The sequence below is a fragment of the Delphinapterus leucas genome, chromosome 6 (genome assembly GCF_059928025.1).
Source record: "Delphinapterus leucas isolate spDelLeu-1000000601 "Yukka" chromosome 6, BTC_Dleu_Yukka2, whole genome shotgun sequence".
In the NCBI taxonomy this organism is placed as follows: domain Eukaryota; kingdom Metazoa; phylum Chordata; class Mammalia; order Artiodactyla; family Monodontidae; genus Delphinapterus; species Delphinapterus leucas.
In genome coordinates, this window is record NC_143134.1 from 15,137,398 (window position 1) to 15,149,100 (window position 11,703).

The 11,703-nt window shown below is 53.6% G+C and overlaps 1 protein-coding gene across 4 annotated transcripts in view; it reads left to right on the forward strand.

The window, feature by feature from the left end:
• CTSB (cathepsin B) overlaps positions 1-11,210 on the forward strand; it is an 89,223-nt gene extending 78,013 nt beyond the window's left edge. Inside the window, exons 1-10 of one of the 4 annotated variants that reach the window (XM_089912737.1) lie at positions 241-265; positions 3,296-3,443; positions 4,427-4,512; positions 5,436-5,550; positions 7,119-7,237; positions 7,998-8,083; positions 8,375-8,518; positions 8,838-8,954; positions 9,900-10,028; positions 10,357-11,210. In XM_089912737.1, the coding sequence (XP_089768863.1) occupies positions 3,321-3,443; positions 4,427-4,512; positions 5,436-5,550; positions 7,119-7,237; positions 7,998-8,083; positions 8,375-8,518; positions 8,838-8,954; positions 9,900-10,028; positions 10,357-10,442 (1,005 nt within the window). In that variant the 5' untranslated portion in view covers positions 241-265; positions 3,296-3,320 and the 3' untranslated portion in view covers positions 10,443-11,210. Of the gene's footprint in view, positions 1-240; positions 266-3,295; positions 3,444-4,426; positions 4,513-5,435; positions 5,551-7,118; positions 7,238-7,997; positions 8,084-8,374; positions 8,519-8,837; positions 8,955-9,899; positions 10,029-10,294 lie in introns of those variants that run through there. The other 3 variants (XM_022594908.2, XM_022594909.3, XM_022594911.2) reach the window with 3 other exon arrangements.
• Positions 11,211-11,703: the final 493 nt, after the last annotated feature.

Consider the following 11,703-nt stretch of genomic DNA (forward strand, 5'->3'; position numbering starts at 1 on the left):
AGGAACCCTCTGCTTTGCGTCTCTGCCCAGAAGACTTTTAAAAGAGGCCCCAGACAGCTCTGTCGCCCCTCCTGCCACACGCGGATATGGCAAGACGTTTCCTAACAGTTTGGAGGCTCCTGACACAGGGTCACGTGAGCATCAGCTTCCCCATGAGTCACTGAAAATGGGAGGGTTAAGCATTCTGAGCAGGAAGTCACTGGGGAGAGGGCACCTGATCGGAAACAGAGCATTTGGGGGCTCATCAGAACAAGTGTTCTTTCAGGTGGGTGGCTCCGGGTCTTTGGTAGCACCAGCTATTATTTTTCCTTTAAAAAACCCACAAATATAACATACTCATTTTAAAAAAATATATATATATATATGTAACATGCTCATTTTAAAAATAAGCCGGCTATATAGTGAAAATCAGCAGTTTCTTGGGACTTGTGTATGTTTTTCTCAATGTTTTGCACGAATGACAGGGATAAACATGTACGTTGAGCCCTTGATGGGCTCACACTTGCCATGACTCACCTGCTGCTTTGCTCCCCTTCACTTACTGTCTGTTTTGGTCTTTTTTATCAGTACAGTGTGATTCACTTCAACTAGTTCATTTCTTAATGGCTGCTTTTGTATTCTATTATTTAAGCATTTACCACAGCTGTTACAGTTAATGTTATTAGATGCTTTCTTTCCGGTCTTTTGCGAACACCAAGAATGTTTAGTGAACACCCGTATACCGGTGTCTTTCGTCTTGAGGCTTGTGGGATACATTTCTAAATGTCAAACTGCTGAGTCAAAGGGCATGCAGTTAGACTTGCTAGAGTTTGGGTCATACCTACCGCTGGGTATTCACCAGCGTTAGCGTCTGTTTTCTCTACACGTCTAACCCCAGCTGAAAACTTTCCAACCCTGCCGCCACCTTTGCCAGTCGGGAAGATACATAGCTCTTTGCTGAGCATCTTATAGTATCTGTTGGCCTTCTATAGTTTTTTCTGTACATTTACTGTATATGTCCTCTGGCCATTTTTCTATTATGCTTTTTCTATTCTGATTTTTTGAGTCCTTTGCATATTAGGGAAACAGAGCCCTAAGTATTTGTAAGGACTGGTTTTTGTCCATTTGTCACTTTATATTTTGTTTTTTCTAGAAGAGAGGCTTTATTTTCATGCAATCATTTTCCCCTTTAAGATTCTGTTTTATGTCAATCTTAGGCATTCCTCACGCCAATGTTACATTTTTAAAAGTGCCCTTATTTTCTTCATACAACTTCTGTTTTTATTCAAGATCTTTGTTTCATGTAGCACTTTTTGTATAGTAAAGACTTGAGGGTAAAGATTGAATCTTTTGGGTTTTTTTCCCAAAATGCACAGCCAGTTGTGCAGGCACCATCCACCAAGATGTGCTATTTCCTCCCTCGTAGGATGTGCTTCCAAATGGCCTGTTTAGTTGATGCAGCTCTTCCTGGGCTGGCGTCACCCAGGGTTTATCATACGTTTCCCACCCCAGACCTTCAGGCCTTCATCACTCTTCTTTTCCAGAACCGTCTGGCTATCTTCACACGTGGATTCTTCCAAGTGAATTGTTGCTTAAGCAACAATTAAGTTAGGTTTTCCCTTGAATATAATTCACTGTGTGGAAGGCAGCATGTTCAGTGCTGTCACCTACGTCATCTTCATGTACCCCTCACAAAAACCTGTGACCTGAGGAGGTGACCCAGTGACCCTGCTGTTCCAGCCCCTGAGGTCAGGGACAGGAGGTCCCAGCACGCGTGCACATACACACACACACACACACATACTCTCTCTCTCACTCACTCACTCGCTTACTGAGTGGGCATCTCACAAGGCCCTGCAGTGCCGTGGCGCCCAGGTCACATTTCTTGCTCTCATCAGAGCTTCTTGCCTAAGAGTGTGCCTCAGAGGCTGAGCTGGAAGTTGGCAGTCTCCTGACCTGCCCGCCAATCCAAGAGCTAAGGCCTTGGTGGTGATAGGATGGCTTCCCTTCTCGGGAGCCCCGTCTCTGAAAGTGGAAGCAGAGCCCTTGGCTGACTGGAAAAGCCACGGACAGTTCCGGGAGACCTGTGCCACCAGCCAAACCAGCTGTTTTTCCCAGCTCTCGAGACAGCACACGCGGGGCTGGAGGTGGGCTTGTGTTTGCTTGTTTGGTGTCCAGGATGTGGCTCATGAGATTTATCTTCTCTCGCGTTTTTCTTATCCCACTGGTCTTCCACTTGAGACATGATCACGGGGAAAGGCTGTTTATTCCTTGGGAGCACAAACTTGGGAGAAGTCACAAACTTTGTTCCAGGAACCCATGGAGAGGCAGGTTGACCATAGTGGGGAGGGCACTGGATTCGACTTTGCCTGAAGATCCGGGTTTGTCCATTTGTTTGGGATGGACTTGTTGAAACTGCTTGTCGCCTGGGCCCTGGGGTGGGTTCTGACAGATAGCAGAGCGGCCTCGGCCCCGACCTCCCAGCTCACAAGATAGTGGATCCACAGACCATGCAGTGACCAGCATCATTTCAGACTGTGAGCCCTGCCCTGGCCCTGCAGCAGCTCTAGAGACCGGGTGACGTGGTGTCCTGCCAGCATCCAAGGGGGCCTCACGCACACAGCACAGCCCTTTCTTGGCTTTCTCTCTCGTGCCTGCTCCCAGCCACCTGGAGGAGAAGCACACAGTCTGTCTTAGCCATTCAGGCCATTACAACAGAATGCTACAGATGGTGGATTCCAAACAAACTTATTGCTCACAGTTCTGGAGACTGGGAGCGCCAGATCAGAGGCCAGCATCGGCCAGTGAGGACCCCCTGCCTGGTCAGACTTCCCCTGTGTCCTCACATGGAAGAAGGGGGGCCAGGGAGCTCTGTAGGAGCTCTTTCATAATAAGGGCACTAATCCCATTCATGAGGGCTCCACCCTCATGACCTCATCATTCCCCAAAGGCCCCACATCCTAACACCATCACCTTGGGGGGTAGGATTTCAACTTGAATTTGGGGGCGTGGGACACAAACATGAGTCCATTTCACGGTCCTGCATGCTATGGGCAGGGGCTGGGACTTTTGAGACAAGGCCTGAGAGCACATGGTCACCGAGGCTTGAAGGCTGTCTGCTGACACCTCAGTTCCAGAAGAGGAAACTGAGGAGCACAAGGGGGCAGGTGGTAGAGCCAGGACGGAATGGGATCCCTTTGACCACTGGGTTGTTTGTGGCCCCAGAACAGTGCTACCTGAGGTGACACCTTGTGTGTGTCAAGCACTTGAACTGAGGGAAGAAGCATCCTGATGTCTTGTGTCCTTTCCTTTCCAGGTTAATCTAGGATCCAGTTTCCAAAATGTGGCGGCTCCTGGCCACACTCAGCCTGGTGGTGCTGACCAGTGCCTGGAGCGATGTGCATTTCCCGCCTCTGTCGGATGAGCTGGTCAACTTCGTTAACAAGCAGAACACTACGTGGAAGGTGGGCTGGGGGCCCCTTCTGTGTACTCTGACTCCCGAGGGAGGGGCTGCAGCTGTGGCCCGCGGGACAGTGTGTCCTAGACAGTTGATCTGATTCATAGACCTGGCCACTGAGGCCCACGCGCACCGCCCTGTCCCCTTCCCTGGTGTATGTGTTGTCTGTGTGTGAGAGTGTGTGAAGGTGCATGGGGGAAAACCAGCTCTGGAAGAGTTCACCACCGGGTAGACACTGTAACCCCACCGTGGTAGGTGTCACAGCCCATCAGTACCACCAACTCCGTGGTTCTCCCCAGCCCTGAGGCCCGAGGCTACAGGAACAGAGGGATGAGGGATAAGCCGTGTTCAGGGCATTGGAGGCTCTCTGGTGACGTCAGCAAATGGTACAGCTTGGGGGAGATCCCCACTGGTCTGAGAGCTGCCCACTGCCCGTGCGGTCACTCTGGGCCGCTCCCCGCCTGCTTTGCAGATGCCTGTCTTAATCCATTCAGACTGCTGTAACAAAAGCACAGAGGTCAGTGCCTGTAAACCGGAATGTGTTGCTTGCAGTTCTGGAGGCTGGAGGTCCAAGATCAGGGTGTTGGCACGGTCGGGTTCTGGTGGGGGGCCCTCTTCCGGGTTGCAAGTGGCTGACCTCTTGTGCCCTCACTTAGCCTGAGGGGTAAGCTAGCTCTCTGGAGTCTCCTTATAAAAGGGCATGATCCCATTCATGGGGGCTCCACCCTCATGACCTAAGCACCTCCAAAGGCCCCACTTCTTAACACCATCACATTGGGGTTAGGTTGCAACATGAATTTGGGGGGGGGGGACACACATTTGTTCTGTAGCAGTGCCCCAACCCCCTTGCTCTGCGGAGGTGGAGGGGCCCCCGGCCTTGTCAGGGCTTGTGTGGGTGGTGTGCGTGCTCCACCCCGTCTCTGGAAACATCCCCACCCCGCTGCCGCCCCGTGTTGGTGGGTGACTGCTATGGGTGCGGCTGTCTTCCAGGCTGGACACAACTTCTACAACGTGGACCTGAGCTACGTGAAGAAGCTGTGTGGCACCTTCCTGGGCGGGCCCAAGCTGCCCCAGAGGTGAGTGCCCACTACTGGGGAGGACGCACAGCTACACCAGCACCGCTGCCATGGGAGCAGAGATGCTTGGCACAGAGGGAAGGGGGAGGCAAGAAGGCTTCCCTGGCATCTGTAGGCCTCACTGCCCCCAGAGCTGCAAGGACTCTGCCTGAGGTACAGGGGCTAGCCACCGATGCCAGAGTTTACTACGGTGCTTCTCCAGGCGTCCCAGCCGCAGTGGGAAAGGCCCCAGGTCTGGGTCTCCAAGATCTGAATGGACCCAATCTTGAATTTAAGGAAAATCTAAGAAAAGCCATATGATCTGCCGTTAATGTTTTTGTGTTTTTTCTGGAAAAGTCTGCAGTTTCTATTTTCATGTAGATATTACTCTTGAAGGAAGTGTTAGAAAAACCTAACAGTGAGGATGGGATAGTTACGTTATGGGGACCATTACACAGTTGTGAAGGTATTTAAAAAATGATGAACCTGGGCAGATGTTTGATTCGGGGTCGGGTTGGGGAAGCAAGAGATACAGTTATCTGGACCCCGTGGCGAAAACTCTTCAAAAATATCCATAAAATGGGTGTAGAAAGAAACGTACAGAAGAGTAAGTTACGTGGAGCAGTAGAACCTATTTTGTTTTATAAATTCCAAGGGGGGGAATTCCCTGGTGGTCCGGTGGTTAGGACTCCACGCTCTCACTGCTGAGGGCCCGGGTTCGATCCCTGGTTGGGGAACTAAGATCCTGCAAGCTGCACGGCACAGCCCCCTCCAAAAAAATTGTTTAAATAAATAAAATTCCAAGGGGACACCCTTGCATACGCCCTCCTTTGCATGTCCTTGTGCCTGTCCCCTTCTAGGTGACGGCAGTCAGCTGGCCTTTGCGGGGATAGGAGAGTGGGTTCTAAGGTGACAGCTTGTGACGGAGACCTTCCTTTTTCCAGAGCTGCCTTTGCTGAGGGCATGATCCTGCCTGAAAGCTTCGACGCCCGGGAACAGTGGCCAAACTGCCCGACCATCAGAGAGATCAGAGACCAGGGTTCCTGCGGCTCCTGCTGGGTGAGTACCCTGCTGGCCGGGAGGGCTGGGGCCAGGGGACAGGCTGGGGTGGGAGAGACCAGGGGAGTTGAGGTTAGGCCAGCTGTGACGGGGCAAGTCACAGAAGGTTCCCGAGTCTCAGTCTCCACCAGTATAAAAACAAGAAGGATTCCTAAGGTTGTGAATCATTGCAGGACCAGGCGGAAGAATCAGTACGTGCAGAATGCCCTGTACAGGGTGTGTCCCACGTATGGGTTGTGAAGCAGTTTTTATTTCTGTTTGACACACTGTCCCAGGCCATCAGCAAATACCACTAACTTTGAAGAAGCATCCCATCTGTATCAATGGCTACCTTAATTGTGTTTGGGTAAAATACACGACATAAATTTAACCATCTTAATCATTAAACGTACCACCCAGTGGCATTGGGTCCATTCGGGTTGCTGTGCAGGTATGACCGCCTCTGTCCACAGAGCCCTTCATTGTGCAAAACTGAGACTCTGTCCCCACGAAACACTAACTCCCATTCCCCTCTCCCCAACCCTCAACAACCACTCTTCTGTCTCTTGTGGTTTTTTCTTTTTTTAAATCAGTGAATCAGTGTATTCCAGGGTAACTCGCAGGGTGGGATTGGGATGAGGGGTTGAGTGGGGACGGCAGTCCGGAAGCACGTGCAGTCGCATTCTGCACTGCTGAGGAGCCCCTGGGACATTTTTTTTTTTTTTTTTTTTGGCATGTACGCAGGCCTCTCACTGTTGTGGCCTCTCCCGTTGCGGAGCACAGGCTCCGGACGCGCAGGCTCAGCAGCCATGGCTCATGGGCCCAGCCGCTCCGCGGCATGTGGGATCTTCCCGGACCGGGGCACGAACCCGTGTCCCCTGCATCGGCAGGCAGACTCTCAACCACTGCGCCACCAGGGAAGCCCCTCCCTGGGACAGTTTTATAGCTCACCTGGGGTATGGGGGGTAGGTAGGTGCTTGGAGGGAAAGTACATTCTTAAGATTCATGAATGGGTAACTGGTCTGTTTCGTGGGTACCAGGAATATGTCAGTGAAGGTTTTCATCATTGTTTGGGGACTAACAGAACATAGAGGCTACCAGGTCCTAGTGATTATTAAAATCTAGTAAATACTAAAACCTTTGATGACACAGAAGTGACCGACTGCACCGTGCAGTCCTGGGTAGGGTCAGCAGAAGAATCGGAGGAACTGTAAGGGCCCAAGGGGGAATCGGTCACGCTAACAGCTCTGTGCTCCACCCCTGACTTTTTTTTTTTTTGTCTGTCACTATTTTAACTAGTCTGGGTACCTCATATGTAAGTAGAATCATACAGTACTCGTCCTTTGTACAAGCTATATTTTTATGTCAGAAACCAAAGACCGCATGTTTCAGCAGCGAACTGAATGCCCAGGTAGAGGTTTGGGGTGGACTGGTCTCTTGCTTTAATGCCCAGCTTGAGTACCAGGCCCCTCCGCTGCCGTGGAGAGGGACCAGCCACCAGGAAGGCACGGGGTGCCTGACGTCGCCCCCCGGGTGGAGGCTGGAGGGCCCGCAGTGCAGGATGGGGCTCAGTGTGCCGGTTCTTGCAGGCGTTCGGGGCTGTGGAAGCCATCTCTGACCGGCTCTGCATCCGCAGCAATGGACGCGTCAACGTGGAGGTGTCCGCCGAGGACATGCTGACCTGCTGTGGCGACGAGTGTGGGGATGGGTGAGTGGGAGCCGCCCAGCAGACCCGCGGGTGGGCGCTGGACGGGGGGCTCCCTGCGGGCGGGAGCGCCGCTCCCTCAGGCGGGAGCGCCGCTCCCTCAGGCGGGACGCCTCTGCTGAGACACGATGGGGACCCGGGGCATCGGGAACCAGGCCGGCCGCGCAGAGCTGGGTGTGGGCCATGGGGGCCAGACACAGCTTCTCCGCACAGGCGGCTTAGCTTCTGGGTTTTGTCGTGCTGGTTCTCTTCCTGCTTGAGGAAATGTAGTGCTCTCTGGGGCCTGTCTCGTTCTCTGTAATTAAGGGTGGTGGGCTCCCAGCTAAGCCACATTAGTAACCAGATCCCTGTCTTCTGCCAGCTCTGCCCTTGCTTCTGCAACAGTGGTTCTCAGATGTGGCTGAGGACTAGCAATACCTGGGAGTTTAAAAAAAAAAGCCCAGGTCTCACCCCACAGCAATGACATGGGAATCCCTGGCATTGGTGTTCTGTAAGAGCCCCAGGGGATTCTAACGTACTGCCCTTCGAGAACCGCTGTCTAGACAGAAGACAGAGCCTGGTGTGGACGTGATTATGAAAGTACTTCCTGTCTTCTGGGGGCGAGTCCCTGCAAGAAGTGGCTGTCGGGAGGATGAATGGGGCATTTGGGGTCTGGGAGAACTGTTGGGCCAGTTGCCAAAGGCAGTGGTGGTGCACTGGGCTGTGGTCTGGGAGCAGCGAGAACCACTCTCACCGTAAGTTTAACCAGTGGTTCTTTTCTCAGCTGTAATGGCGGCTTCCCCGCTGGAGCCTGGAACTTCTGGACGAAACAAGGCCTGGTGTCCGGGGGCCTCTATAACTCACATGTGGGTGAGTGTCTGCCCTCAGCCCCCATCTGGCCAGATGGATTTTATATGCAGGAATAATAGTGGTCTAATTTTCCCCTATAAAGTAGAGGTTAAGGGTTGAGGGCAGGAATGCTGGGCTGAAAATCCAGGTCGAAAGACAAGGCAGCCTTGTGTATGGCAGAGTTAGCAACAGGACAGCGTCAGTGCCGCAGACTTGAGGGTAACTTCTGTTCCTGCGAGCCATCGCCCCGATTCTTCCCTCTGGCTTCGAGGGGCCTCCTCCTGACACCCACCTTTGTCCTTGGCCCTCCAGGCTGCAGGCCCTACTCCATCCCCCCCTGCGAGCACCACGTGAACGGCTCCCGGCCCCCGTGCACGGGGGAGGGCGACACCCCCAAGTGCAGCAAGATCTGTGAGCCCGGCTACACCCCATCCTACAAAGAAGACAAGCACTTTGGTAAGCGGGGCGGTGCCCCCAGTGCGCCGGCCGGCGGAAGGCAAGGAGGCCAGGGAGGGAGGACCAGGGAGGGAGGACCAGGGCTTTGGGGTCTTAGGTCAGGAATACAGAATGAGCAGCACACTGCATTCTCTGCCCGCTTCCACCCTGAAGTCTGTGGGAATGGTGTCTTAGAACTCCAGCCTTGGAAGGAAGAGACCAAAGCCCTCATTTCATGGGGGAGTCCTTCTGGGTGCCGCCTGCCCTGCTTCCAGGGCCTCAGGCCCCGTGCGACCCTCTGTGGGAGGCGCCCTGCCCCACTTGGCCGGTCCCTTTGCAGGATGCAGTTCCTACAGCGTCTCCGGTAGCGAGAAGGAGATCATGGCGGAGATCTACAAAAACGGCCCAGTCGAGGGGGCCTTCTCCGTGTATTCGGACTTCCTGCTGTACAAGTCTGGTGGGTCTCGACCCCTGGTGGCAGCTGGCGGGGGGGGGGGGGGCTGGGTTCCCAGCTGGCAGGACCCCCTGGCCGCTCCTCGGCTGGCGGTAGAGCTCTCCACAGTGGAACGGCCGGCTCACATAGCTCCTTGGGGAGCCTTTCCATCCCCGCCTCCATTGCTTCCTCATCGCATTCACGTTGGCCCTGGCAGAGTCTAAGCGTCATGCCCAGCGCCCAGCGGATGAGGAAAGAGGGAGCACCTTGTTGTGGGGATTCAAACGGCCGGGGACAGGATGGTCCCCGCCTGAGAGCTTAGAACTCCCCCGCTCCAGACGAACAGTCTGTGCTGAGGGCTTCTGTCTCATTTTATACGCTGCTAGGTTGAAAACTCCAAAGCTCTCCAATCTTACAGAAAAAAAACCAAGGTGCCTGGCAAGAAAAGTTCTTAACACAGTCTCCACCAGTATTATATGAGAGGATGCATTTCCAATTTGACGAAGTGATTCACCAGTGAGGTGGTAGCCTGGGGGTCCTCAGAGCACCTTAGCCAGCATCTTTCTGGGTCATCAGCACTGCCAGCCCAGCCCCTCTCCCACAAAACCTCTGCAGGGTGTGCCCCAGAGCAGCAGTGAAACTAAGCCACGTGGAGTCACTGTATGTAACACAGTTAACTGTTGGTATTTTTATTAGAATTTACAACTTTAGTTTTAAAGGGAACCAACGAACACATTTGATTGGCCTCCATCTTAATATTTACCTCCTGTATTCGAGTGTGTTAGGCTTTCAAAAATAAGTAATTCCAAAATGTTGTGCGAACCCCTGGAGCCTTCTTGTGGAATGCCAGGGCCCGTCCTTTCCTCCGGCCCCGTCCGTCCTGCCCGGGGTGACCAGCCGAGCTGGAGGGGTGCTGTGGAAGATGGGGCGGCTGCCTGGTCTCGGTCTGACCGCTGTCTCCTTTCCCAGGGGTGTACCAGCACGTCACAGGAGAGATGATGGGAGGCCACGCCATCCGCATCCTGGGCTGGGGAGTGGAGAACGGCACCCCCTACTGGCTGGTCGGCAACTCCTGGAACACCGACTGGGGTGACAATGGTGAGCGCAGCCCCTTCCTGCTGAGAGCAGGGCCCCCTGAGCCAGGGCACAGCGGGCGTCCTGTCCTGTTCCGCCAGTTGCGCAGGTGCTGGGGAGCCGGGGGCAGCCTCTGATCGATCCCGGGAGGGTGTGTGCTCGGCCTGGGTCCCCACGACACCAGGTGCAGGGGCCGGATGCGGGGTGAACGGAAGCCGGCAGAGCACCTTGTGGGCCGGCTGGTGACAGCTTTGGGGCTGGTTTGTGACTTCTGTTTCCCCGTTTTTCAGGGGTGGGTCTGGATATGTCGGCAAAAGCCAAGCACTCTCTAAAGGCGTCTTCTGCTCTCTAGGCTTCTTTAAAATCCTCAGAGGAGAGGATCACTGTGGAATCGAATCAGAAATTGTGGCTGGAATCCCATGCACTCGTCAGTACTAGAAGATGTAACCTCCTGTGGGCCTGGCCGCTGGCCCTGGGGCACTTTTTTCCCTAAATACCGCCATTCAGACTGGGGATGAGATGCAGGGGTAGGAATGTCTTTTAGTTTTAGCCAGGGCCTGAAGGACTGGGTCAGGCCAAGCCCCATGTTTGCCATCGGCACTGTCTTCCAAGGAGACGCAGCCAAGGCCAGCCCAGCGGACGGGCTGCTGTCACGGCGCAAGCACGCCGCCTCTCCCGTAAACCAGCTGTGTAGTGCCTGCTGCCCCCGCCTCTGCGTCACCAGGGAGCAAGACAGACCGGAAGGGTTTGTAGTTTCCCAAAGGAGTGGAAAGCAGAGCTCTCCTAGCTAGATGGATTCCCACCCAAGCAGGCGGCTTTCTGGATCCGGAATAGGTTGAGAAGAGATAGATAGTGGGGCAGCCCTTTGGAGAAAGCCACGTTCTCCCAGGGCCCCTGCATCTGTTGAGGTCTGCAGCGCTGCTAACCCTCTCTGGTCTTGTCCTTGGCATGATTCTTAGGTTTTCTGTTGTGTGCTCCTTGGCTGATCAGGTGGATGAGAGTCTGCTGGTTGGGTTGGAAGAGCTGTACTAGTGGTACAGATTGTCTCCCTCAAACTCAGTGGTTGAGATTTCTCTTACCTGCTGCCCTCTGATACCACAGTCTGGGGAGAAGCCGGCTTTTACTGTTTTGAAATCACTGCTTCACCCTGTTAATATAACAAAGAAAGGAATGACTGCCAATAAAATGCCTCTTCTTCAATGTGAAGTCTGCGTTCTGGTGGCATCTCGAAGATTGTTTCTCACTGTCTGTAGACGTTTAGCTGCTGTCTCTCCTTCTCCTCCAGAAGGAATCGTGTTCCCATGGATCTGGGTGCCCTTGAACCTCTAACCAGGGATATCTTGCCTGGGTTGAGTGGAACAAAATAAATACCTAACTTTTTAACTTCACTGCTGCAGCCATACTGTCAAACCACAGCACCTCCTCTCTTCTTACTTTCCTGTCATTCTCATCAACCCTTTTCTATAAATCTACCACCCCACACTGCCCCAAGCCTCAATGAACTCTGTGCCTGCTTAATTAAAGAGGTAAGAACTCTTACCTCTTTTATTTTACCAACTGCACACCAGCAGTGACCTGAGGGTTCCTGCAGGCATGGTGTAACCAGTCCTACTGGAAGACCAGCTTCCCGGGTCGGGGCAGAGCCTGTGTGCAGTGTTATGAGCTCCTGTCTCTTGGGACGCTCGTTAAGATTGCTGCT